The 27,941-nt window shown below is 41.1% G+C and overlaps 2 protein-coding genes across 2 annotated transcripts in view; one reads left to right on the plus strand and one right to left on the minus strand.

The window, feature by feature from the left end:
- The window catches only part of LOC136427524 (nucleolar protein 6-like), a 33,514-nt gene extending 30,308 nt beyond the window's left edge, over positions 1–3,206 (plus strand). Inside the window, exons 23-26 of the mRNA XM_066416489.1 lie at positions 446–535; positions 1,285–1,491; positions 1,840–1,941; positions 2,420–3,206. Coding sequence (XP_066272586.1) covers positions 446–535; positions 1,285–1,491; positions 1,840–1,941; positions 2,420–2,578 — 558 coding nt within the window. The 3' untranslated portion in view covers positions 2,579–3,206. The remainder of the gene's footprint in view (positions 1–445; positions 536–1,284; positions 1,492–1,839; positions 1,942–2,419) is intronic.
- Positions 3,207–5,605: 2,399 nt separating this feature from the next.
- LOC136426830 (low-density lipoprotein receptor-related protein 2-like) lies at positions 5,606–27,941 on the minus strand. The gene is made up of 18 exons (XM_066415551.1): positions 26,490–27,941; positions 24,272–24,382; positions 21,227–21,343; positions 19,581–19,697; positions 17,183–17,293; positions 16,585–16,760; positions 16,127–16,282; positions 14,947–15,085; positions 14,095–14,321; positions 13,399–13,557; positions 12,958–13,096; positions 12,145–12,256; positions 11,643–11,719; positions 10,829–10,960; positions 7,003–7,116; positions 6,671–6,787; positions 6,015–6,473; positions 5,606–5,810 (listed from the first exon to the last, which is right to left on the minus strand). Exons 1-18 carry the CDS (start codon positions 27,817–27,819, stop codon positions 5,710–5,712), a joined length of 3,894 nt encoding a protein of 1,297 aa, XP_066271648.1. The 5' UTR covers positions 27,820–27,941; the 3' UTR covers positions 5,606–5,709.

Here is a 27,941-nt window from a genome sequence, read left to right on the forward strand (position 1 = left end):
GGGCAGATAATGCCCCTTAAAGATGACTAAAATTCAAATAGATGAAAATTCTGCTTTCATTGGTTTTGGTAACCCCCTAGTATACCCTCTTAACTTCAATGCTTCACCTTCAACTTTTAGTAGGTAAAACTAGGGAAACCCATGTTATATGGAAATATAAAACTTATAATCGTATCTTAATCAGAATTGTCAGGGTAGCCATTGCAATTTCAGTAATTTTCAGCCATAAATTGCTGGATTTTTTAGGGTCTCGGAGGGGGGTCCCAGAACGCCATAACGAAAAATAGCTGGAGGGTTTTAATTATATGGCTGTTCATAGTTCCACATATCTATCACAAATACAAAGTATGAGCCGATTTGGCCGACCCCCATCTTCCCACCTCTGCCTGGTTTTGCCTGGTTTTCTCGTGCAATGACTCTTAAGTTTTTTTTCTTTCTATACTAGATTCTCCAGAGGCTGATCTCCCTGTCGCAGGAGGCCTTAAAGATGCTTGAGCTCCAGATTCTGACAGCGAGCGAGGGGGCAGACTTTAAGGTACATTTTGTTCATGTCTAATCTAGTATACTGCATCAATAGCCTAGTGGGTATAGTGCTCACTTTGCAAGCAGTAGGTTTGATTCCCAGACCTCCTCATTGCATAGTACAACTGGTTTCTCTGTTTTCAGCCCTTGTGAGCAGGCTGCATACTGGTACCCACTACCTGTATACAGTACTGCAAAAATACTTGAATTACAGTTGTAGGTACAGGTAAAAAATACCTGAACATCGATCACATTCAATGTACTCAGTCTGGTACTGTACCTGAATAGACTTACACTATTTGACTTTATGACTTTTTAGTCTTGTTTTGTTGCTAAAAATTAAGAATGGGTTTTTCTCATAAAAAAAACAGAGGTCTAAATATGTCATGCAAAAACGTTAACTTTGATATGTGTTTGCATTATGTGATAATTTTCCGCATCCATAGAATATTTATAATGTATTTTGAGTGGGCTGGTTGCGCAGCTGTCAATATTTCAAATACCGGATTCGGAGGTTCGAGTCGATGTTTTTACGATTTGTTTGTTCAAGGACAAAAAATTCTCTCATTGACAACTGAAGGCGCATTTTGCAATGAAATGTGTTTTTTTTGGGTGGTTATGACATAAATAAATACAACACGGTTTATCCCTCATCACCCTTGGTCGCGGTCGGTCTGGTTCATCGGGCGATACGGAATACCCCGTGTTGTATTCTATATGCATTGGATATACTAATGAATCTGTTCCTGGTACCACTTCCAGCAAGTGTTCCGGCCTCCCCTCGACATCTACGACGTCATCATCCACCTCGATTCACGGAACGTTCCACGTCGGTCAGAGGGGGTGGACTACTGGAAACTCAGAGACTCCAAGGACGTACCAATTGATGAGGGGGTGGGACAGGGTGGCAAAGAGATCCTCCCCGTGGTGGAGTTTGATCCAGTCCAGCTGTATCTTGAGGAACTAGAGGTACCGGGTATTTTAAGAATTCACCTGTTGTGGAAAATGTCTCTTCGTATGGTGGCATGTTGGGCTTTTGATTTGGGTTGTTGACTTAGAGTCTAAAGGTTTTGTGTTTAAAATCCCTAATTATGCCCATGGAAATGGAATTTTACACCAATTTTCTCACTTGAATTATGTATAGACTGAAGTGAAGATGAGTACCTAGTTTTGGTTAGGGACATCCTCTCAGATAGGATGTAAAACTAATGTCCTGTGTTAGATGACTGCCACCAGTTCACCAAACAACCATAGTTTACCAAATAAACATTCACTGATTCTTGTTTTTGAAGCTAATTTTTAGTTGCTATTTTGCAGGACACATATGGAGACTTGGCACTGTTCTTCCATGACCCCTGCGGAGGTCTTTACATCGCAGCACTGTGGAAACCACCGGCATTTGCAGCCAAACCATTCAAGGTAGCAGTTTTGTACAGTTTCATTGTTGCATTGTCTTTGATCCCAACACAGTGTGCATCCAAAATTGGAGCTGTGCGCCTAATTTTTGACTGTGGATGGACTGGTGCACCTAGATATTTTACTCTATAGGGTAACAGTTCTCTTGTACACTAGCATACAGAATATTCTTGAAATGTACGCAGCTATAACCATTTGTTGTCTTTATGTGATGTATTGTGTGGTTGAAATTTGAAATCTGGATAGAATTACAGATTGAAGTTCTACTAGAGGCATTAGCGTCAAACTACTGTTTTGTTGACATTAAACTTCATTTTATGTGGTGCACCCAAATTTTTTTCTGTGCACCTGATTTTTTTGGTTGGGTGCACGAGTGCACTTATTTCCAAAAAAAGAATTTTGAGCCCTGCAACATGTCGGTTTTTTTTTACTTTTAGCTGATATAAACTGTTGAACTTATTCTTATCCTTTCTATTTATAGGTTACGACCTTGAATGGCCGCTCCCCTGACCTTGATCAGTCGGGAGAGGACCTGATGATGATACCGAATGTGGCGGCCATTTTGGAAGACTTCCATTCCCTTGGGAAAGGCTTGGTTAAAACTGTAGATGTCAAAAGAGAAAGGCCTGTTGTCAGATAGTAAACATTTGTCACATTCTTTCAATTGTCATACCAGATATCATAACTACTACTTACAGTATTATGATACTGTAATTCTTGTTCCTTTCACATGAACTTTATGTTCACTGTTTTCACGGTCACCTCTTTACCGTGAACTTATCATCACCTTGAAAAAACCTGTTGTTATCATTTATGATTCGTTCACTTGCTGCCACTGTGAAGTTAAAGTTAAAACATCTATTTTCCTTACACTGTGAAACTTTGCTAGTGTGAAGATAAAGTGAATGACAGTTTCCTATTATGTTGACTCCACTATTTTTAAGCAACACAAAATTAGTTTTTGTCCAACATTGCAGAATGTGTAGTTTTTCCAGCTATGGTTAAAGTTATACAATCGTATCGTTTGTAATTCATCTAAAATGATTTGATAAGAATTTGAAAAAAAAAATAAGAACAACTGGAGCTCAGTAAATTTTGTCCAAAAACAGCTACATGTGTAATTTGTCACTTTTGCTTATTTTTCCTCATAAGGTTAAGTATCATGAACACTTCCTAGTAGAATATATTATAATTTGTCAATAGGTTAATGAATTAGACATGATCATTTAATAGATTGGAAAATGAATAAAATTTCGTAATACGTGTCACTTTGAATTGATATTTTCAAAATGTAATATTTATTACAATCATGATTGATTTCATCCATTCTGTAATTTTAGTTACTTTTTCAACATATAAGACTTTAAAGAAACATGACCCTTACAATGGTTCAAGTATAGGACCTGGTATAGGACTGCTAGACCCTTAACCAGGCTCGATAGAGTTCAGCACCAAGGACAGGTATTTTTTTGTGCCTGATGGGTGCGGTGTCCAGCAGCAAGAATAGATATTTTTGTGTGTGGAGAGTGTTTAGTGTCAATGACAGGTTTGTTTACAAGTGCGTCTTGTAGGCGTGGTATTTAATATCAAGGACAGTAATGTTGATGCGTATGTGTGTTTGTATGCTTGTTGTGTGTATTAAGATAGTGTTCAGCATCAAAGACAGGTAACTTGCTTCTGTGCATACAAGTGGCATGATTTGTGATTGGCCCCCCTTTTAAGAGTAAGGCCACAGCAAGTAAATTCTGTGGACGACATCGATCAGCGCTCGCATTGATTTTCGCCTAATTTTGAAATAAAAAACAAGTTTGTATCCTTTGGCAAAGCCGGGCTTTGGCGATGGTCAAATATACCGGAAACCGGGCAATATGTTTCCGACGTCTGTCAGTTCCATTGCAAAAACTTTCTAGATGCCGTAAAAAAGGCAGTTGCACATGTAGGAAATAGGAATTGTGAAAATTCGGTACACATGTGTTTCACAATTATTGTGTATGCAAGCTGTAATAAGAGTGATTCTGAGGCACGGAAATTCAGGCAGACAGTCAGGACAGCAATAACAGAGCTCGAGAGAATTCCAGCTGAGACAAAGTGAGCAGAGCCAGCATTATTTAGTCACAGTCTGCCGCATGACTCAGGAGACTCCCGTGCCCAGTGTACGGGAAACCTTGTCTCTGCGTTCCTGATGTGCTATACAAACCCGAATCTAAATTTAGAATCATTTTAATGTTGACTTCAGTGTTAGTTCATCTTTTATTGAATACAGGGATAAAGACTTGTAGATTGTAGTACCATGCATTATCGCTTTAATTCTTCTTACATGCTTTATCGTATTCAAGTTTGAAAATATGGATATCTTGTTTTTTTTTCGCCCGCGCGCACTAAATTTGGAGTCTGCAAAGGATGTCATCCATCAAATTTACTTGCTGTGGCCTGAGAAACGCACAAGCAAGGGACAATTCTACAGTGAAAGGTCTTCTTCCATAGCGGCACCTTTTGTTCATGGATCAAAAGCGTCCCATTGCAATCCTTACTTTTCTTGATCAAAACCTTCGCCTTGGTGGTCAGCACCTAGGCAGTTACAAGAACTGGTAAAAGGTCTTCTGCCATAGTGCCTTTATGCTTATGATAAAAAGTGTCGCCTTGTAATTCTTTCTAGAAATTTAAATGCCAAACTTCCTTCCGTGACATAACTCCCCTTTGTGAATGGGTAATCTTAACAGCGCCAACAATAAGGTACTTTGTAAATCTCCGTTTCTTAGAACGTATGACAATTGTACAGCATTTTACTCCCAAAATCGCCAACTTGCGTCTTGTTTTAGTCCGTGTTAGTTAGAAAAAAAAACGGTTGATAACTAACAATGTAGAAGATCGCCCATACTGGTGTGTACACATAACTACTAAGGATCTGTCAACAAACAAAACAAAAGAAAACAGACAGTTGTGAATTCCAGAAAGTTTATTTTGTTGAGCCTGATGTGACGTAATTTCTAAGCCCACGATTCAAATCCTATGGCTTCTCCGGGGCACTGGGTACGAGCGTGTCAGATAGGAGCCATATTCCAACGCAGGTCGCATGAAGGATATATAGATTTGTAGGAGTACAGCGGAGGGTAAGGCATCACGCCTAGCCTCACGTAGGTAGTGTATCCAAAGTCGAACCCTTGATAATATGTACTGAACATGAGGTGTCCATGTGAGGTCCCTTCTTCGGTTAGTGTTTACTCTAGTCGCAAGTGCCCAAAGAGACACTAAAATGTAGACAATTCAAAGTAGACGTCAAGGATAAAAATCACTTAAGTAGTCAAGTTAGTTTATACAAGGTTACTAACTTAAAGTTACTTATTCTAAGTTGGCTAACTATCTCATTTCTCCTAACAATTTCCTTATACAATTATGCTGGTATCTTTTAGTGTTTAATATTGTTTCTTATATAGCATAGGTAGGATACAAAACCCAAAGCCTTGGTTATTTCTACAGCTACATTTATGTCATCACAATTTGACTGTCAATGTCGTCTTGAAAACCACCTGGGATTTGTTGATAAATCGGTTTGTTTTGCCATGCCAGACTAGTTCAACAATTCGTGTGCGGGTCATCCTTTGATCATAGTTTAGGAAATACAAACTGTTGAGATATGTTTACTAGTGATTAGTTTACCATCAGTTCTCAAAGATCATGTTTCTCGTATTCGCAAATGCTTCGTAATTTTTCCTACATGGATTTACATATACAATGTTGTTCCCGACACACTTTGTTCAATGCCTTGCATAATTAGAAATTCATGTCATAGAGAATCTGACCACCCAGTGCAGTGGCTACCATCCAAATCATGGCCTGGTCATGTGACCCATGGCTCTCACGGAATCCTCCAACTAGAAAAAAACAAACATATATATACTTAGAAATACAATGCTGAGTATATAACTAAGAAGTATATTCATAATTGGCACGTGTGAAAACGCAGACAAAATCTTACTGTTGTTGTATGATATTGTTCAAAAGACTGCGTGACAATAAGTGTTTTTTTTTTTTTAAATCAGGGTGACTGTGTTTCAGAATGCCAATGGACTCCTTACCAGTTTGGTCTTCGAATGTTTCTTGGCCACTTGTCGGTTCTGTTGTGAGTCCATCCTGTGGCTCTTGGCCCCCTGTGGGCCACCTGGTCGCTTCTTTACCTGTGGCAGCAGTTTGTGGGCTGACGCTCGACGTGGTTGTAGCTTGAGTGGACGCGCCACCCGCGTTGCCACACCCCTGCTCGTCCTCCCCTGCCGCACAGTCCGGGTACCCGTCACACAGCTGGTGATGCGGCACACAGATCGGCTCTAGGCCGGCGGGCAGGTTGCAGGTGAACGTCGGGCAATCATCGGTCCCTCCGGCATCTCCGACATGGTCACAGCCTGCCTCTTCGTCCTCCTCTTCCAAACAGTCCGATTCATCGTCACAACGGAACGCGTCAGGAACGCACGGCGCGTTGCCGTAAACAGACGAACAGTTGTAGCTGCAGGAGCCCCACCTGCGTGCCAAAGCGTCTTCAACTGTAGCAACAGATTTATATCCATCAATTAGAACGCTACATATAACCATCTATAAGTAAGTCATTCAAAATCGACCAAAATCATCTAACTAAAGGTGCAATTTAGGAGGTCGTTGTCAGTGTTTGAATATCCATTGCAATATATTACAAAGGAGTTTGTGCATCACACTCCCACTAATTATGACGGTTGCGACTCACCGTCACCGGGCCCTTCGTCCTCTCCGAAAGTGCAGTCCTGGTGCCCATCTCCTAGTTGACGTGTCGGCAGACAGGCGACGCTGTTACGGCAGGTGAAGAAACAGTGTTTGGGCACTCCTGTCATGGAGAGTACATATTAAAGTTAAACCATGTCAATCTACGAAGAGGCAATTGGCAAGCCATTCGTCGAAACATCGGGATATACATAAGAGCAGCTGGTAGAAAAGGCCCAGGACCGCATGAGATGGAGAATCTATGTCCAAGGATGGGCAAAAGGGCTAAGCAAATAAAGCATGATTTCCACTAGCTGCTCTTTTCGTAAGTCAGCCTACCTTGCACACACCCTTGTTCGTCCCTCCCATCCGAACAATCCTCAATGTCGTCACAGATCCATTGACTTGGAATGCAGGGGTCCCCCAAATCGGTCGGACACTCCATCCCACACTCTGTCGAGGAAACACAAAATGTGGATGACTCACAAACGTCAGTAGAAGTTCTCTATTAACTAAAAAATGGTATCGATGGTTAATTTTTCAGTTTGCATGTCTTTTAATCTGCTGTCAAATTGCATTCAATACTAAAACAAGAGCTCCACGACCTCATATCTCCATGAACAATTCTGTTCATGCAAATGACTTACACATTTGCATAATAAATGCTTGGTCATAAACACCTTTATCTAACTTACACATGTTGCAATTTTGACAGTCCTATAATTTTCCAATTAGATTAATTATGGTGTTTTTGGATTGATTTGCATAATTGGTATCTGTTGATGCTCCACTTTCCATAAACTACATATTTTACATGTATTTGAGTCTGATAATGGAAAACACTGCAAATATAGATCTTCCTCATTGCCTATGCAAATAAGGTGGCAATTAGCATAATTTGCACTTCATTATGTTTATCTCTGGCTAAGCTACCTGCATCCCAAGTATCATATTGACAGTCCTATTATTTTCCAATTAGATGAGATATGGTGTTTTGCATTGATTATGCAAATTAGTAATTCATTTGAATAATTGGTATCTTTTGAAGATCCACTTTCCATAAACTACATACGTTACATGTATTTGAGTCTGATAATGGAAAACACTCCAAAGATTGATTTTTCCTCATTAGCTGTGCTAAATAAGTCTTAATTAGCATAATTTGCACTTCATTGTGTATATCTCTATCTAAGCTACCTGCATTCTAAATATCAAGGAAATCCGTTATTCCTTTGTTCATATATCCTCCTTAGAAGATTTTCACACAAAAACGCCCCTGCAGTTCCAGAGCAAGCTGCTAGAGGGCCCAAACCTGCACCACTTCTTTATTACATTACAAGCTATCTGCCTCCCAAAAATTAAGACCACAGCACGTCCAGGTCAAAAGATACAAAAATTGAAGTTCTGCTGCAGTACCAAGGTCACATACCAGGGGGCCCGAAATCGATATTAACTTTCGGCTTCACCTGCCCACATACCAAATATCATTGTAATCCACCAAGAGCCTCTTGAGTTATGCTGACAAGAGTGGTGCGGAAACACAAACAGACAGACAAACAGACAGACAGACAAACAGACACACCCAAATCAATATCTCATTTTGACATAATGACTGCAAAGCGATGGGAATTTCGGCGCAAGCTTTACTTCCGGGTATGCCACCCGTGTTGAATGTGAAGCGCCCCTTTGCCCTATATTTATCTCCATGAAAAATGGAGATATTGTTTTCGGTGTGTCTGTCTGTCTGTCCGTCTGTCTGTTTGTGTTTCCGGACTACTCTAGTCAGCATAACTCAAGAACATCTTGATGGATTACAATGATATTTGGTATGTGGGCGGGTGTTGTGAAGCCGAACTTCAAGGTCGATTTTGGGCCCCCTGGTATATGACCTTGGTACTGCAGCAGAAATTCAATTTTTGTATCTTTTAACCTGGACGTGCTGTGGTCTTGATTTTTGGGTGGCAGATAGCTTTTGGTGTAATTTAGAGGTGGTGTAGGTTTGGGCCCTCTAGCAGCTTCCTCTGGAACTGCAGGGGTGTTTTGTGAAAATCTTCTAAGGAGAATATATGAACAAAGGAACGACGATTTCCATGATATTTAGAATACAGGCAGCTTAGATAGTGATATAAACAATGAACTGTAAATTATGCTAATTGGGACTTAATTTGCAACGCTAATGAGGAAAATCTATATCTGCAGTGTTCTCCATTATAAGACTCAATTACATGTAACGTATGTAGTTTATGGAAAGTGGATCGTCAATAGATACCAATTATCCAAATAAATTACTAATTTGCATTTTAAATGCAAAAGCGCCATATCTCATCTAATTGGAAAATTATAGGACTGTCAATATGATACTTAGTATGCAGGTAGCTTAGACAGAGATATATATAATGAAGTGTAAATTATGCTAATTGTGACTTAATTTTCATAGTTAATGAGGAACATCTATATTTGCAGTTTTTTTCCATTATCAGACTCAATTACATGTAACATATGTAGGTTATGGAAAGTGGAGCATCAACAGATACCAATTATGCAAATAAATTCCTAATTTGCATAATTAATGCAAAAACACCATAATTCATTTAATTGGAAAATTATAGGACTGTCAATATTGCAACATGTGTAAGTTAGCTAAAGGTGTTTATGACCAAGCATATATTATGTAAACATGTAAGTCATTTGCATGAATAGAATTGTTCATGGAGATATGAGGTCGTGGAACTCTTGTTACATCTGTGAGGTTGTATAAGCGGAGTTACAATTCCTCACGCCGTAGATCATTGGCAAGATTCAAAGAATTTCCTCCACAGTGGCCTCGATTATACCGAGCGTTTGTCTCTTACTGCCAACATCAGTCATTTTCGCCGAAAAGAATTATTGGGTTCATCCAATGCGAACATGCCCAATTTTGCGTTATGGTTTTCACCTTTGATATACCAAAACTAGAGAAGTTTAAACAAAAATGTAAATGGTCTTGCGGCTGATGAAGGGATATTCGTCCATTACATACGCATATGCAGTTATTATGTCCATGAAAAATGGAGATATAGTTTTGGGTGTGTTTGTGTGTCTGTCTGTTTGTCTGTCTGTCTGTTTGTGTTTCCGGACTACTGTAGTCAGCATAACTCAAGAACATCTTGATGGATTACGATGATATTTGGTATGTGGGCAGGTGTTGTGAAGCCGAACTTTAAGGTCGATTTTGGGCCCCCTGGTATGTGACCTTGGTACTGCAGCAGAAATTCCATTTTTGTATCTCTTGACCTGGACTTGCTATGGTCTTGATTTTTTGGTGACAGATAGCTTGTGGTGTAATGAAGAAGTGGTGTGGGTTTGGGCCCCCTAGCAGCTTGCTCTGGAACTGCAGGGGCGTTATTGTGAAAATCTTCTAAGGAGAATAACTGAACAGAGGAACGACGGATTTCCATGATATTTAGTATGTGGGTAGCTTAGACATAGAAGTACACAATGAAGTGCAAATTATGCTAATTGGGACTTAATTTGCATAGCTAATGAGGAAAATCTATATTTTCAGTGCTTTCCATTATAAGACTCAAATACATGTAACATATGTAGTTTATGGAGAGTGGAGCATCAACACATACCAATTATGCAAATAAATTTCTAATTTGCATAATTAATGCAAAAACACCCAAATTCATCTAATTGTCAAATTATAGTCAATATTGCAAAATGAGTAAGTAAGATAAATGTGTTTATGACCAAGCATATATTATGCAAATGTGTAAGTCATTTGCATAAATAGAATTCTTCATGGAGATATCAGGTCGCGGAACTCTTGTTTTGCTTCAGAGTTATTCCCTGGAAAAGACGATCGCTAGAGTTGAGGTTGTGCAACCTCAAATAGAAACCCAAAATAAGCGGGGATGTGCTTTCCTTGGGTTGAAATAAGTAAGCCAAATACGAGTTATCTAGCTATGACTAAGATAAGTACCATATTGAGTGAGATAGGGTTCAAGTATCATATTGCGTTGAATAAAAATGAAGCATTATATTGACAAGAATAAGGGTCAAGCTTAATATTCATTGTGATAAGGATTAAGCACTGTATTGATAAGGATATTGTTAAAAATTCAGTAGGATTATAAGCACAAAATTAGTACACATGTGACCGATCCGGTGACGGTTTTCCTACCGTCACAGTTCGCCTCGTCCTTCCCTGTGGAGCAGTCTTCTATGCCGTCACAACCCAGCAATTCGTGGAACACTTCAGATCCTCGTCCAGGACTGTTGTCATCTCTACACGGAATGAACTGACGGTCGATTTCTACAAGTCAAAGAAGTGACAATCATTTACTAACTACAGGTACCATATCACTTTTACGGTTGAAATTCTATGAATTGTTTCAACTTACAGTCAGGTTCATCGTAATACATTCTTCGAACACCCATACAGACACGTTTGTCAATGTTTTGCCATATATTTATCTATCTAATTGTTAATCCATGTAATACATGTCTAGTATCAATCTATCATCTATCCATCTCTCCATCTATCCATCTGTTCATCTATAACTATCTAAATATCTATCTACCGTCCATCTATATCCATCGAATTACTCCATTCTGTCTACTGCATCAGCCGTACAGCCTAAGCACTACACAAGCCCACTTCCCCGTACATATAACAGTGCTGAGCAGACTAATTCCAACATCCAAGATCTATTTATCAATCTAGTATCTATCTATGTTTATCATTGTAATACATATCTAATATGTATCTATTTTCTATCCATCCATCTATTTTAGGTCTGTCCATCTATCATTTATCTATCCATCTATCCATCCGTTCATCTATTTATCTATCTATCCATGTAGTACCCATCTACCGTGTATCTAATCCCCCATCTAATCTGTCTATTCTAGATCTGTCTACTGCATCAGCCATGCAGCCCCAGCACTACATAAGCCCACTTCTCTGTACATATAACAGTCCTGAACAGACGAACCCGAACATCCAAGATCTTCCAGCTTGGGGGTCGATTCCAGACCGCACTCTTCTTGCAGCACGTCTTCACAAATAAGGCTGCAACACAAGTAAGCCTTTCTTTGTCTCCTTGTTTATATCTTTTCTGTATAGACTGAACTGATATTTACTTGAATGTACTAGCAGGGACCACACATCGCAGAAAAAAAGTGGGGTCCTTTATCTTTCACTCGGCTTCCAAAAAAGCAGGTCAACACGACGAGCTCATATATAAAACATTTTAGATTTTGCAGGTAGTGTAGCAACATGTCCACCATTGTCTCACATAGATAAAATTTCATTAATTTTAATTATTTTCGTATTTGCATTTATTTGACTTCGATCAAGAATTACCATTGCTCTTACTAGTTTGCATTTTTGTCTTGTCTTAATCCAAAAATGTCTTCTTAACCTGATTTCACTATTTGATTTAAGAAAATATCTGGTATATCATATAAGGAAAGTTGTATAATAAGTGTATTTACTTGTCTGCATTGTCGTAGCGCTGCGGCACGCATCCGTCAAAGGCTCGACAGAAACTTTCCTTTGGTCGACATGTCCCGTTACAGAAGGCCTCGTGAGATGCACAACCGGAACCTTATAAGGAATATTGACGGTATATGCTTATATCACAATTGAAAAAAAGAGCCCTGCCGGGCTGTTCATGGCCTTTTTTTCACTTTCGGGCGTGACCCCCACGTGGTCCAGTGAGTGGGGCACTCAGCAGCACGGTCGGGGCCCTGGAGGTCTTTAACACTGAGTTAAAGTCACTGCGGGGCTCGGTAACAAATAGGTGTCGTGAGCTAATAGTGAGGACGCTGAGAAGTCCCCTTCCGCGGTGTCCAACAGTCCAGCGGGACAAATTTGTATCCTCGGGGCCCGGCCGGGACTACGCCTCTACGGGCACCGGTGCAAATATGACCGTAGCATTACGTAAGTGGTGCCGCTAATATAAATGTATCAAAACTATGAGCTCTTATTTCCACCAAGGAGTTTACGCTTTTCAGTTGTTTTGGCTTATGGGTAAGTGTGATCTAGAAATATTCTACAAGGGGTTTGAACAGAAAAACAATTTGGGGCAAGAAAAGAATAGATACCAGGCTATAAGTTAACAGCATTTCTTCAAAACTTAGGGTTAGCGTGCAGTGTGAAAACTATGACAATCAGATTCAATTCTATACTTTTAAATGAAATCTATAATATGTTACCTTCTGTATATCTATTTCTAGACTTAGTTTATATCGAACCAATAGTCATGAAAACAATTCAAGAAAACACATATTGGAGTTCTCTAATACCATCTATTATGAGAACCTCGACCCTTAGTGCACAGTTAAAATAGTAGGTGAGAGGGTAGAACCGAGTGTAGACTGCAAGAACCGGCTTGTCTAACAGGTTGCGAGCATAGCGATGGCTGTCAGTGTTTCCCTGGAAAACCTGAAAGAAACCATTTATAGTGAATAAGATCTCATTCATGTATTTCTCCGAGTGGGTAAGGGTACCATAAAGAAACAGTCGTAATTTCTTGAGCAGAACATGCTTATATTAACTTCTGCTTTCCAAACAAATATTACAAGGAAAGAAAAGCTTTAATTGGAAGTTGAACCCAGCAATAGACCGTTACACATATTCAAATAAAAGGGAAAGGGAAATAAAAGTGTCTCAAAATGAGTCGTCTTTTTTTTGAATGACTAACTAACGCTACAATGTCAATTTTCAGAATGTGTAGTAAAACTGACCATTGGCATTGCCTCACTGTCCCCAGTTCGGTTTACGTACGGTGTCCATATTTGGCCATTCGCAGAGAAAGCCAGCTTGTATGACGTCACCCAGTAGTCCAGGCTGTAAGCCCCCTGGGTGATGACACCGGCAACTGCGTACAACTTGTCATGCTTAATCTGGAGTGAAAAGTAGAAAATAAACTATGCTAAATGCACATTGACGTTAAGTACCTCTACGGAATTTCCTTTCCTTTGTACTACTTACCTACCTAGTCCCTTGACCTCCGGGTCGTTGGGGGGACAAGGTAGCAGTGGATGGAGATCTATGCACTCACTTGTTATTATATGCAAGGGAAACCAATCATTTACAATCATTTACAATCAGTACCTTGGACTTTGTTTCTTATGATTGGTCAGGCCAAGTCACGTGAATAAACGCACCAATCATACTGCACTTCCACTGGCCTGTTTCTATTCCCTTGTGCCGCACGGGGCCCTAATGTGGATTTACTTGGGATTTTAATTGGAGGGGGGGGGGGGACCGGCAGCGTAGATAAAGGAGTTGGGAAGCCATCGATAGTGGCTTGCCTGTAAGAGCAAAGCCGGCGGGGCATAACTTGGGTCTTGTCTAGGGAGTGCCCCACGACGAGGAAGGTTATATCATCGTGAATGCAGCTTACTTCGTTACCTCGGCTATTACTAGGCAAGAGCTACCTGTAGCCATGGTTCGGTGTTACCCACGAGTAGAGCCGGAGACCATTCTGCTCTCTGCTGCTGTCCCTCTCCGTTGTTCAGACGTGCCTGCCAAGGGTAGACGGCGTCCTCTCGCGATGAAGCTGTCATGTCGAGGTCGGCAATCTTCGGAACCGCAGCAGGATCGCCGGAGCGCAGTCCGACCCCCAATGGAACGTACTCGTCTTGCATCAACCAAGTGTTTTCGTCTGAATATAAACAAAAATATTACAGCAGCTTTCGTAACAATTACACGCATAGTTGCCGAGGTTTACACTAATTATACTCATTGCATTACTTTCCTCTTTAATTTCTTTTTTGTCCTGTAACAAGAAGTTTAGCTTGTCTACACATTCTGAATTAATCAAATGATTGTCAATCATGGTACACATGTTACAGTTCGAACTCAGTACCTGGCAACGGTCACTAGTATTAAAGGTCTATAAGAAGCCTTTAGTGGGAAATGTTGGCATTTTTTTCTGGATGTTACAAGTGATGTTTTTTTGTGATTTTATGTCTTTTTGTTTTGTTTGGATGTGGTCATTTCTTGTGCAGAGAGGTCAAAGGCCATCAAAGTTTTGTTGCTATAGCGACGCTTTCCGCCGTATCAAATCGGCTAAAATTCACCAGATGGACACTTTAGAGGGCGGAATACGCTGTCAATGTGAGCTTTTCGTGGACTAAAACCCAGGGGGCTTTTGATAGCTTTGGCTTACATTATTTGCATGTATATGGATAGAACATTTGATTGGCGGGCTGTACTCTACCTGGTTATCATCATCATCTTGTCGTGAGAGTGTCTACAACCTGGTTATAGATCTACGGCAAACTTACCGTTTGTGACGTACACCTCCATCACCATGGCAACCCAGCTCTCATAGCCTGTTGGGTACAGACGGATGTAGCTTGACGTCACAGGATGTTGGAGAGGACGACTGACTTTGTTGTACCGGTCTCGGTTTCCTTGGAAAACCTGTGCAAGAAAATAAGAAGGTTTAAGTTTAGGCACCTATAGCTAATGGAATGAATACAGTATCCAACAGAATTCTCTGGAATAATCGGGCTGTATCTAAGCGACTCGAGGACTCAAGACTTGTATCAAACTACATGTAGGTTCGCCAATAACATTCACGTAATGCTATAAGAATGTTCTGTATATGAAACCACATTGTTAACTACATTCAGAAAAAGTGTTCAAGTCTTTAAAAAAACGTAAATAATCTAAGTGGTGTTCATCACGGCGTCAGGTGTCAGTGAAGTAATCACGCTTTTCGATGACAATTTTTTAAAGTAAAAAAAGGGACAAAATCCTAACTCTTATTATGCATGTGGAACGTTAAGTTCAACTGAAGATATCCTCGCCGTGACAAAATCAGAATTTTAGACACTGCGCAGGATTAATTCCTAGTACGTGGAGTTAAAGACGCTGTACGTAAGGGCCCATCCCTCAACAGAGACGGGGGCCGATACCAACTGCCGGGAACCTTTGCCCCGTTGTTGACATCACACTTCCGTTCAGGTCACGTGACATAGGCTTTTGGGTGATTTCATTTTTCTTTATGTACAAAAATAGCCTGTAAATTTTTTACTATAAACTTTACACCGAAGTCGCGGTGGCGTAGTTGAAGGGTGTTTGGCCCTAGAACCCGGGTACCGGGTTCGAATCCGGGGTTCCCTGATTTGTCCCGTTGACGTTGTGCCCTTGGGAAAGGCACTTTACACGACATTTCCCACTTTACTCAGGTGAAAATGAATACCTAACTTCGGTTAGGGACGTCCCACGGATAGGACGTTAAATGGAGGTCCCGTGTTTGAGGAGAGCCACACCTCAAGCACGTTAAAGAACCCAACACACTTATCGAAAAGAGTAGGGGTCCTTCCCGCTGTGTGTGATCATATAAATCTGTCCGGATATGCAGCTTGTACTCTTCAGTATAAACCTGGTGTGTTACGCCCTGATGCAGTTTACCGGGTATGCAATACACATACACACAAAAAAAAAATTAGCTCGTACCTGCACGTTGTTGTTGCTATCTTCGTACGGTGCCCAAGAATCGCCGTCCATGCTGAAGGACAGGGTGAATGACGTCACCCAGCTGCCCAGGTCCCACATCGACGCACCTCCGCTGATTACCACGCCTGTGACGTCAGTCGTTTTTCCAAAGTAGACCTATCAATCACACATTGTGCCCATTCGTACTTCCGACTACGCCGCGCCAAAGGTGAAGGCGCCTGGCTTGTACAAACAGTTCTCGTCTCGATATTGTCTAGATTTGCATAACAACGCCCAGACGGGACTTGTTTACGTCTCAGGGGCCATTACCTTTAAAGCTTTGACACTGCACATGCGTAGTCGAAATTACGAATGGGCTTATTGACAGATACAAATGTAGTCATCACACTGTGTGTTACCACTATCCTGAGTGTATGAATCCAAAATGTTGTACACGAAGCAATGAGATAGAAAGATACCTGAAGCCATTGGTCCACCACAGAACTTGGTACCCAGCAGTATCCGGGTGTAGTCGGAGGCGTGTGCCGAGCCTGGGATGCGGCGAACTCCGACTTGTACTTGGAACTGGCAGTGATGAAAACATCGGGAATGTACCGACTCGCCAAACCAAGAGGGAATCCAGAAGGTGGAATATCTGTTAGGAAAATGTCACCAATGAGACCTGTCAAACTAAGAAGCTTCCCTCGCAATGATGTAGATTATACAATTGTCACCGCGTGTCACGTAACCTTTGTGACCTTTGACTTCCAGGTCACATGATGACCCATTCAGAGCTGATAAGTAATGGTGGATGCCGTTTGGAAGTATTCTCACTGAGAAATCATTAAAGTATTATAGTCTTGTGTACCGGTATTGATTCTCTATCTTGAATAGACATAAATGAACCTTTAAGTTAGCAACCATTCCTAAATGTTATCCATTAGCACGTGCTTCCTTTCTTTTGTTTTATCTAGTGTTCTACCAGGATGTTTAGGCTTCATTAAAATACACTGACTTACATTAAATCACAGTAGATAGTGTGTCTAATATAATAATGGACTGATCTGATCTAACTACCTCCACAGTCTTCCTCATCCTCCCCTCCACTGCAGTCCGGCAGGTTGTCACACAGCTGAGACTCCAACAGGCAGGAACCGTCCGCGCAGCGGAACTGCTTAGCACCGCAACCTGTGTTGGGGAAATTTATCGTAATGAATTGTATTTTGTCTAACAATCCCATTTGCCTAATTATATCCAATCATACAAAGCATCACGTAAGCTATCTACATACCAAAAAAATCAAGACCATCCATCATGCCCATCTTGAGTTATAGTATGTTCTCATTAATTATGCAAATGAGGTCTTCATTTGTATAGTTCATATCTATTAATATTTCTCTCCTCCTCAGTTACATGTGTCAAATGTTTCAGAGTCCTATCATGGAACTTAGCGGATGTATAACCTTTCCTCATGAATTATGCAAATTAGATACTTATTTGCATAAAAAGTATCTAATCATATACATCATCACTCAAGCTATCTACTTACCAAAAATCAAGACCATCCATCAGGCCCATCTTGAGTTATAGTATTTTCTCATTTATTATGCAAATGAGGTCATCATTTGCATAGTTCATATCTATGAATATTTCTCTCCTTCTCAGTTACATATGTCACAAGTTTGAGAGTCCTAGTATGGAATTTGGCGAATGTATAAACTTCCCTCATTAATTATGCAAATTAGATACTGATTTGCATAATAAGTATCTAATCATGTACATCATCACTCAAGCTATCTACTTACCATGACCATCCATCAGGGCCTTCTTGAGTTATTCCATTTCAAAGTCTGAAGCAAAACCTGCTCCTGCAGTTCTAAAAAAAGCCTCTAGGGGGCCCAAACCTAGACCAGTTACTCCCTGTCAAAAGAGCTATCTACCACTCAAAAATCAAGAGTGATTTTAGACCTGTGCAATTGGTCTATAATGCTTTAAGTATGGGGTGGGGGTCGTAACTTTGGTCAGCTATTACTTCGTAACCATGAATGAGAAAGTAAAGTGGTTTCATTTCCTCAAATACCCGCCAAGGGCCCTATCGTTTGAATGTAAAGTTTGAACATTCTGATAAAGAGATTGAATTTTAGACCTGTGCAATTGATCTATAATGCTTTAAGTATGGGGTGGGGGGGCGTAACTTTGGTCAGCTATTACTTCGTAACCATGAATGAGAAAGTAAAGTGGTTTCATTTCCTCAAATACCCGCCAAGGGCCCTATCGTTTGAATGTAAAGTTTGAACATTCTGATAAAGAGATTGAATTTTAGACCTGTGCAATTGATCTATAATGCTTTAAGTATGGGGTGGGGGGGCGTAACTTTGGTCAGCTATTACTTCGTAACCATGAATGAGAAAGTAAAGTGGTTTCATTTCCTCAAATACCCGCCAAGGGCCCTATCGTTTGAATGTAAAGTTTGAACATTCTGATAAAGAGATTGAATTTTAGACCTGTGCAATTGGTCTATAATGCTTTAAGTATGGGGTGGGGGGCGTAACTTTGGTCAGCTATTACTTCGTAACCATGAATGAGAAAGTAAAGTGGTTTCATTTCCTCAAATACCCACCAAGGGCCCTATCGTTTGAATGTAAAGTTTGAACATTCTGATAAAGAGATTGAATTTTAGACCGGAGCCATTACCCTCTAATGCTTTAAATATGGGGTGGGGGGGGCGTAACTTTGGCCAGCTATTACTTCGTAACCAAGACCATAGTATGTCCAGAACACGCGATATCAAAACAGGAAGTTCCGCTGCAGTACAGTAACAAGCCGCTAGGGGACCCAAAATCTAATCATTCCCATGTCTCATCAAGACCTACCCACCTACCAAATATCAAGACAATCCATCAAAGCCTTCTCGAGTTATGCTGTACGTTACAAACACACACACACATAGACGCTACCCTCTGCATAACCTTCTCGGCGAAGGTTATTATCATGTCCACGACAAAGGATAAAAAAAACAGTTATGCTGCAGTATCAAGATCAGCCACGAAGAGGTCCATAATTAACATTGACCTTTGCCTTCCATAGACCTACCCATAAACTAAATATCAACACAGTCATCCAGTTGCTTGAGTAATTATTTTTGGCGTATCTTACTACCTGGATATCTAACTTTCATCAACGTAAATATCAACACAGTTTAACCAGAAGCTCTTGAGTTGCTACAAATGTTCGGAAACACACACACACACACACACACACACACATATACACACACACACATACAAACACACACACACAAACACACACACGTGTGCACTCACACACACAGAGAGACAACCCCAAAACAGTACCCCTGACTATAATGGAGGTAACGCACAAATGATTAAATCCTTATCAACGCCTTTTGATAACAGCAGCTATTTGAACCTGCAACGTTATTCGCTTGGACAAAGATAGGTCAACAAACCCCCACCTCCAGCTGTACAGTTAATCTCGTCCTCCCCGTTCGAACAGTCCTCCAGCCCGTCACAGGCGAGGTATTTCGGTAGACACCTCCCGTCACACAACAGCTGGAGACCGTTGCAAGGAGCTGTTAGCAAAAAATGTATAAAAATGTCAACGGCAGCAACAGCATCAACTGTAAAATCAATTATGCAAATGCTTTCGAGACATGTTCACAGTCGATGGACATTGTGAATAAGTATTATAAAAGTAACGTTGGTTAACATAAATTCGCGGGGTACTTAAATTCGGGATTTTTCGAAAACGGGGTATTAAGGGATATGAGCTAGATGCAAAATCAGTTATAACGCCAGCAGTGCAAACCGGATAGACTAACGTATTCAGAACACTGGCTGAAAAGCTTCGATAACCATGCATTAGAAGTTGGCGACGTCAAAAACTCTCCGTCCCTTATTGACAGAGTCTGGGGGCTTCGTGGGAGAATCACACTACACGGCTGTTCGCTGGTTTATAAGACAAATGTCACATCCGCTTCCTGCTAAACACAATTACTTACAAGACAACTTTTTACAATCTCTTTTGCTAACCTGCAACTGGATTCTAAGTGTGATCAATCATCAAAACTCCTCTTTGTTGCTACAACCTACGGCACGTGTATTTTCCCGCCGCCATATTATAACCCAGAATCCTGTTGTCAAGCAGACGACAAACGTTTGGGAGGAACACTTTCTTGTCTAAATGTTGCGTGTGATAGTGGACTGAGGACGATATTTTCCTGAAAGTCTGCTCCTAACACAACAAGGAACACATGGACATAGTAGTATTACCATTGTTACGGCATATAAGCTACCCTTCATGAATAATGTACACGTCGCCATGACGGTGGATGTCGACTTTGAGTGACGTTCTACCGACTCAACAAACGGGATGTTACCGAAGGCCAGATGTGTGTGGTACGTCCGTTTTGTCGTGTATTTATTTTTCTTTGGTCACGTTTATATGACCTTGGCAGTCTCTTCAAGTCAAGATGGGCAGCTGCTGTATAAAAGCTAATTAGCGGCATATATCAATGACGAATCTTCTCTCCCGGAATAATGTTCGCACCTGTCCAAGAGCACTGTCATTCTGCGTGCGGCGGACAGTAGTTTCAAGTTAAAATATTATGGTGTCAACACGACTAGAGAGAAAATCTAACATATATAGCATTAGTGCAAAGGTAATACATGATACTGACAGAATAACAGAAAAAAGGATGGTTTATTGTTCTGCCAGATTGATTACATTCAACCATCATCGGAAAAATAGCAATTTTATGTTAACCAACGTTATATGTTATTTGTTTAACCCTATTCCGAGGGGGGGGGGGGGTTGAGGCCCGCGCCAACATTAATGTCGCATAACTCCGAACGGCTTATGCTAGAGTCGCTAAAGTTGGTGACTTTTCCTAAAATTTATTTGGCAACAGTTTCAGATTTTTGGTGCACGGTGTAGATCTGCTTGGAGATTAAAGAAAAACTTCATTCGCGTTTCTGGGCTTAAACAAGCGCAAAAGGACACAACCGAGAACAACCCTTCACAAAGTCCCCACGCTGGGAATCTCTGGCCAAGGTCTGAAAGGTCCTGCGACGCAACATGGACAAGAATAAACAACCTTACTGTAGCAGTTCTCCTCGTCTGCCCCAGAAGAGCAGTCCTTGTCTCCGTCACACACCGAGGCGTTATTGATGCATTCGCCACTGTTACACTGCCACAGTCCCTTCTGTACACAGGACTCTGAAAAAATTTAAGTTAAAAAAAAGTCATTTGTATTAGTTCGTACTGAACGACCTGCCTTACTATTGTACATTGCGTATATGCATAATGGTCATACCGGATAGCTCCCAGATAGCCTAATCCTTGTAACATTGCTTTTCATCACAGATTGTTAGTGTAAAGCCCAGACCGTCTAGTACGTATCTAAAATAACTTCCTACTTTGCATACATGTAACTTGTATAACATACGTTAAAATCAGTCTGTAAACAGAATATATAGATGTGCCTTGTTACTATTTTTATTGTTTATTATCCAGTTATACCAGGCAAGCCCTTTATGATTAAGAATTCGGCCGGTTGGGTAGCCCTAGTATTCCCATACACAATCATATAATTAACGAATCAATCATTGGAATGAATAACTGATTTCCAATGTAGTTTTTTTTAACGGACTTTCTCAGTGCAAGGCCGTGGAGGGCCGCTCTGAACTAATTCTTACCGTAGCAGCATGTATTCACCCTAGGTTAGATACATCAAAGCTCGAGACAAGCATGACTTCACTGACCCATTAGGAGAAGCAGGGGTTACGAAGGCTGCTCGGGAAATTCCCAACCCCCATTTAGGCCGTAATGTTTTGATCCACTCATCGGGGCATGCCCCTACTCTTTTTCGAAAGATTTGGTGGGTTGTTTTACATCCTCAAGGTGTGACTCTCCTCAAACACGGGACCTCCATTTAACGTCCTATCCAAGGGACGTCCCTAACGAACGCTAGGTACTCATTTACACCTGAGTGAAGTGAGGACATTTGTGCTAAGTGCCTTTCTCAAGGACACAACATCGGAGTACCTGTCAGTACACCATTGCAAAGATCATAAAGCTGCGGAAAGTTGCTTACTGTTGGGGCTTGTGACATATTTGCACCTTGCACTACGCTATCTCCTGACATTTAATGCATTTTTAATCACTGTAGTTGAAGTTAAAGTTAACGTGACCCTTGTATCTTGATAAGACACATAGTTCTGGCGCCCATCTCCATTTCTGTAGCCCTTTGGTCACACATTTGTACAAGCTACTATACAACAGGGGTATATGGTAGTGATGTGTGTTAAAGGAGTCCTAAACTCTAGAAGGGAGTGTTATTTTCCAGATAAAGATCTTCTAGATTAAGCATCAATGAATACATAACCAGCCGACGTTTTACAGAATTCCGCTTGTGGTGAATTAGACAAGGTGTGTTTTGCAAAATAATATGTAACGTTGGGTAACATAAATTCGCGGGGTACTTAAATTCGGGATTTTTCGAAAACGGGGTATTAAGGGATATGAGCTAGATGCAACATCAGTAATACCGCTAGAAATGCAAACTTGACAGACTAACGTATTCATAACACTGACTGAAAAGCTTCGATAACCATGCATTAGAAGTTGGCTACGTCAAAAACTCTCCGTCCCTTATTGTCACAGTCTGAGGGCTTCGTGGGAGAACTATACTACATAGTTGTTCGCTGGTTTATAAGAAAAATGTCACATCCGCTTCCTGCTCAACACAATTATTTACAATACAACTTATTAGAATCTCTTTTGCTAACCTACAACTGGACTCTAAGTGTGATTAATCATCAAAACGCCTCTTTGTTGCTACAACCAATGGCTACGGCACTACGGTGAATTTTCCCGCCGCCATATTCGTTACCCAGAATCCTGCTATTCGGCAGACGACAAACGTTTGCGAGGAACACTTTTTTGTCCAAATGTTGTGTGTGATAGTGGACTGATGGCGATATTTTCCTCAAAGTTTGCTCCTAACACAAGCAGAAACACATCGACATAGTAGTATTACCATTTCTACGGCATCCAGCTAACGCCCCGATGAATAATGTACAAATTTCCATGACGGTGGGGGTGAACTTTGAGTAGCGTTCTACCGACTCAACACACGGGTTGTTCCCGGAGGCCTGATGTGTGCGGTACGGCCGTTTTTTCGTGTATTTTTTTTACTTGGATACGTCTATATCCATAGCACTCTCCTCAAGCCAAGGATGGAACGAATAGCTGCTGTATAAAATGTAATTAGCGGTAAGATATTCAAGACGAATCTTCTCTCCCGAATTAATGTTCACCCCTGTCCGACAGCACCGTCATTGTGCGTGCGGCGGACGGTAGTTTCAAGTTGAAATATTATGGTGTCAGCACGACTAGAGACAAAATCTACCATATATATGATTAGTGCAAAGATAGTACATGATACTGACAGAATAATAGAAAAAAAGGATGGTTTATTGTTCTGCTAGATTGATTTCAGTCAACCATTATCGGAAAAATCCCGAATTTATGTTACCCAACGTTAACTCACAAAACCCGTGCAGACCCTACCCATGTATTCTCTATACGTATACTCACTTCCTTCATCGTGAATATTTTTGGCGTGAATGAGGGGGGTTAAGCACAATAAGAAGGCCAGTTGTTAATAAGATATAAAGGAACACATAACAATACAATTTTTTCTTAACACCCCCCCCCCTGACATTCTTTGTGTAACCTAACTTTTGCCAGGCCTTGTCAGGTACATTGTATTCAGGCATAGGCTGAGGTTGTTTGATTTAATTAATTAGATCACCTGGGGGATTTAGTAGAATACTAAATGCTTTTTGATGCGCACGGGACTAGTGGGTACTTTATCGTTTACTGTAATAAGTATTCATTTTTGCTTCCTAAAATTATGATCAATTGGAAAATAACTCCCCCCCCTCTGGAGTTTAGGACTCCTTTAACTACCATACTTTCCTGAATGCTAAGTGCTAAGTAGATAAAGCAGTATTTTTAATTCTTTGTTTTGACCTGGCCGGGGATCAAACTCACGACCTATCGTATTCAAGGTGAATACTCTACCAGCTAGGCCATTGCACCGGTTACTATAGAAGTTTTTGTAATTTGTCTAAAACTCACGACACAGCTGCTCGTCCGATGCGTCGTCACAGTCGGGGATGCCGTTGCACACCGCAGATGATGCCACACATCTACCGCTTTGTTCACACCGGAACTCGACACTGGTACACACTGTGAAATATATAACGTTCAACAACCTAAACATTCTACACTATACACACTTAGCAATCACTCTAGATCTCATACCAGTGCCCCATGTCCAAGCAGTCAAAACACTAAAGTGAACTTGTTGATAAGATCTAAGATTCTGTATCCTACTTATTTTTGTCCGGTCATTACCTCTTTCCTCATGACCTTAATGAAAAGCGGCCTGAAGGCCGATTTGAGCTTATCACGAATAAACAAAAGTTAAAATAAACAAATAAATGAAAGCACAAAATTATCACGCACTGAGGGATGAACAATATTCAGTTATAAAATTTAGCGTTTTGTATTTTGTATTTAGCTTTTCAGGGGTACAGATATTTCCCTTGTCTGACAGAAAGAGTAAATTAAGAAAACAAATTCTTGGAATTATATCTAACATGGACGCAGAAAACATCTGACCTAAAAATCATCAACAATAACATATTTCAACCTCTCCATAGTGCTTTCAACAGGAAAATGTAAACTGCAAAAATTAATAAAGTTCACATGGTCACCATAACATGTGGGTTATTTACAGACGCAGTTGAGGTATTTGCAGTTGAATTATTTAGTCTGACTTCAAACAAAGGACATGTGAGAAAACTGGGGGGAACCGTTAGCAAGAGAATACAAAAATATAATAGAATTCATGATTTCGAAGATACCTTTGTACGTAGTTATTTTTATAGCTATGGTAGCTGTCATATAATGGTTCCGTTCATTCTTCTGTCTTATACTGGAATAAACAGATGGTCTACTTAATATTCGTCGAACCTTCCATTCATCCATCTCCTGTTTGTGACAGGCAATAACACTACACATGTGATAAACTTTGCTAAACATGTAATTAATGAAGGCAACCAGTTCATTTTGCTTGTCAAAAACAGAGAGAATTGGATTTCAAATGCTGCTAAGCTTTATACGCCTGTACAAAGAAATATTTTATTGCTATTTTTACGGTGGGGTCACATTCCTCGTAGGTCGTAGTCGGATTTTGATGCCGTGAAATTTCTTTCAGGCAGGGACAGAACCAACCGCCAACTAATCTCCAAGCAGATCTCCACGGTGCTAAAATAGTACAAGCTAGCCAGAGAAGCTCCAGTCAGCCAGGAAAGTTGTCAGGCACAATAACAACTCCTTCTGCCAGTTGGATACGGTCTTTGCAACCGTTAGGTCTGCTTGGAGACTACCGCCAACAAGGATATAAGACAGGTCTTTTCGAAACAAGATAGCTGAATTTTGTACGACACTTAAAAGACTATCCCAAGGTATTTCTACCTCTACTTCAGTGTTTACCACTGTGACAGTAAAATGCAAGCTGCCAAAAGAAGGAGTAAGAGTATACCTGGACACCATTGTATGTGGGCTATTCACACAAACAATTGAGCTATTTGCAGTTGAATTATTTAGTCTGACCTCTCGCATACAGCATTTTATGCATACAGCAAGTGACATGTGAGAAAACTGGGGGGATCCGTTAGCGAGAGAATGCAAAAATATGATTGTTATAGAAATCATGTTTTCGAATATACCTTTGAAAGTAGTTATCATGGAAGCTCATCTGCGTTGGCAGTAATCACCATAGTAAATACCAACACTAACGTATACACGGATTTGATATTCAACGACCACTGTCGCCTTCTTAAAGGATCAATAAGATTAATGTCACTTGCGTTGTTTTCAAATTTTGATTTCATTCACCATTTCAAGCGGAACATTAGTGGTAATAGGGCAACAAGATGTCATTGTGCGTGGCACGTTGGCGCTGGCCATTCACAATCTGCCGCCAACGTGCCACAGTCTAGTGAGATAGTGGCTGAAGCAAAACAGTGGTTCTTTTCCCCAATATTTGTGGTTTACAACGATGTTATATCTTTTATGGTGGAAATAGATTAAGGTACATTGTGCATTCATTTTGTGCATTTTGTCGGAAAATAAAAGCTGCGTTTCAGACCTTCTAAAACATTGATGATTCCATTCTTACATATTGCACAAGTATATAGAACCAGTATGACTCGCCCCAACGACAATGTCAAACCATTTGCAATATTCCAAGTGTTATATGATTAACATTATGACAACATGAGCTCACCACAGCCTCTTTCTTCATACCCGTCGTGACAGTCATCGACGCCATCACAGCGCTCCGTGGCCAGGATGCAGGGACCACGGGGCTCACACTTGAAATAGTCAGGCTCAGGACACTGTTTGACCCAGCAATCCTGCTCATCCGACCCGTCTGGACAGAAATACTGACTGTCGCACTGTAACAACGGAGAGAAACAAGTTCCACTTCCTTCACACTTGAAATAGTTCGGGTTGTGACACTCTTTGTTCCTGCAATCTTCCTCATCGGAGCCGTCTTCACAGTAATCTTTACCGTCACATTGTCGAGATGGGTGAACACAAACGCCGTTAATTTTACACTTGAAATAGCCGGGTGTGCGACACTCTTCGGTCAAGCAATCCTCCTCATCCGTATCGTCCGGACAATCGATGAAACCGTCACAATGCCAAACTGGAGGGATACAGGTTCCGTTACTTTCACACCTGAAATCGTCGGATGAAGGGCACGCTTTATTCCAGCAATCTTTCTCGTCCGAACCGTCTGCACAGTTTTCTGCACCGTCACATTGAAAGGCGAGAGGGATACAGACTCCGTTACTTTCACACCTGAAAGAATCGGGTGTCTCGCATTCTTTGCTCAAACAATCTTCTTCGTCCGTACCGTTTGGGCAATTGACATTACCGTCACATTGTGCCATTAGAGGGATACACAGTCCGCTAATTTCACACCTGAAATCGTCTGGCTCGGGACACTCTTTGCTCCAGCAATTCTCTTCGTCTGAACCGTCTGGACATTGGATATGGCCGTCACATTGCCGCATAAGATGGACACAGGCTCCGCTACTTGCACACCGGAATCGGTCGGGTAAGGAACATTCTTTGCTCCAGCAATCCTCTTCATCTGAGCCGTCTGGACAATGGTTATAATTGTCACATTGCTGAACTAGAGGGACACAGGCTCCGTTATTTTCACACCTGACATCGTCGGGTGAAGGGCACCCTTTGCCCCAGCAACCCTCTTCATCTTGGCCGTCTGGACAGTCGTTTTGACCGTCACATTGCCATCCTGGCCGAACACAGGCACCGCTACTTTCACACTTCAGATAGTCGGGTGCAGGACACTCTTCGCTCAGGCAATCTTCCTCATCTGAACCGTCTGGACACATGACCCAACCGTTACATCGGAAAAGCGAAGGGAGACATTGTCCGCTTGTTTTACACTTGAAGAAGTCGGGCTCGAGACACTCGTCGCCTGTGCCGAAAATCTGAAGAGAGACATGGTCGATGGACAACAGGCACGAAAACAGAAGCAAGCCGGTCGCCATGGTTGGATCTCGGGGTGAAATAGATGGCATCCCGTGCGCTGGGCCTGCCTGAAACAGTGGCGTAGGACGCCAAAGTGATCAACAGTCCGGTGGAATGCGTGCACAGGTTTGGACATACCTTGATTTACAAGTGGGCGGAGCTTAGTGTCCCC

Source organism: Branchiostoma lanceolatum, chromosome 2 (assembly GCF_035083965.1).
Source record: "Branchiostoma lanceolatum isolate klBraLanc5 chromosome 2, klBraLanc5.hap2, whole genome shotgun sequence".
Taxonomy (NCBI): domain Eukaryota; kingdom Metazoa; phylum Chordata; class Leptocardii; order Amphioxiformes; family Branchiostomatidae; genus Branchiostoma; species Branchiostoma lanceolatum.

Bases quoted from the DNA above. Each gene is read 5' to 3' on its own strand.
- LOC136426830 (XM_066415551.1), bottom strand. From the start codon at position 27,819: ATGCCATCTATTTCACCCCGAGATCCAACCATGGCGACCGGCTTGCTT. The intron at 24,383-26,489 runs GTGAGCTCATGT...TATATTTCACAG, and splicing joins GTATGAAGAAAGAGGCTGTG to TGTGTACCAGTGTCGAGTTC. The intron at 13,558-14,094 runs GTAGCTCTTGCC...TTTTCACTCCAG, and splicing joins ACACCGAACCATGGCTACAG to ATTAAGCATGACAAGTTGTA.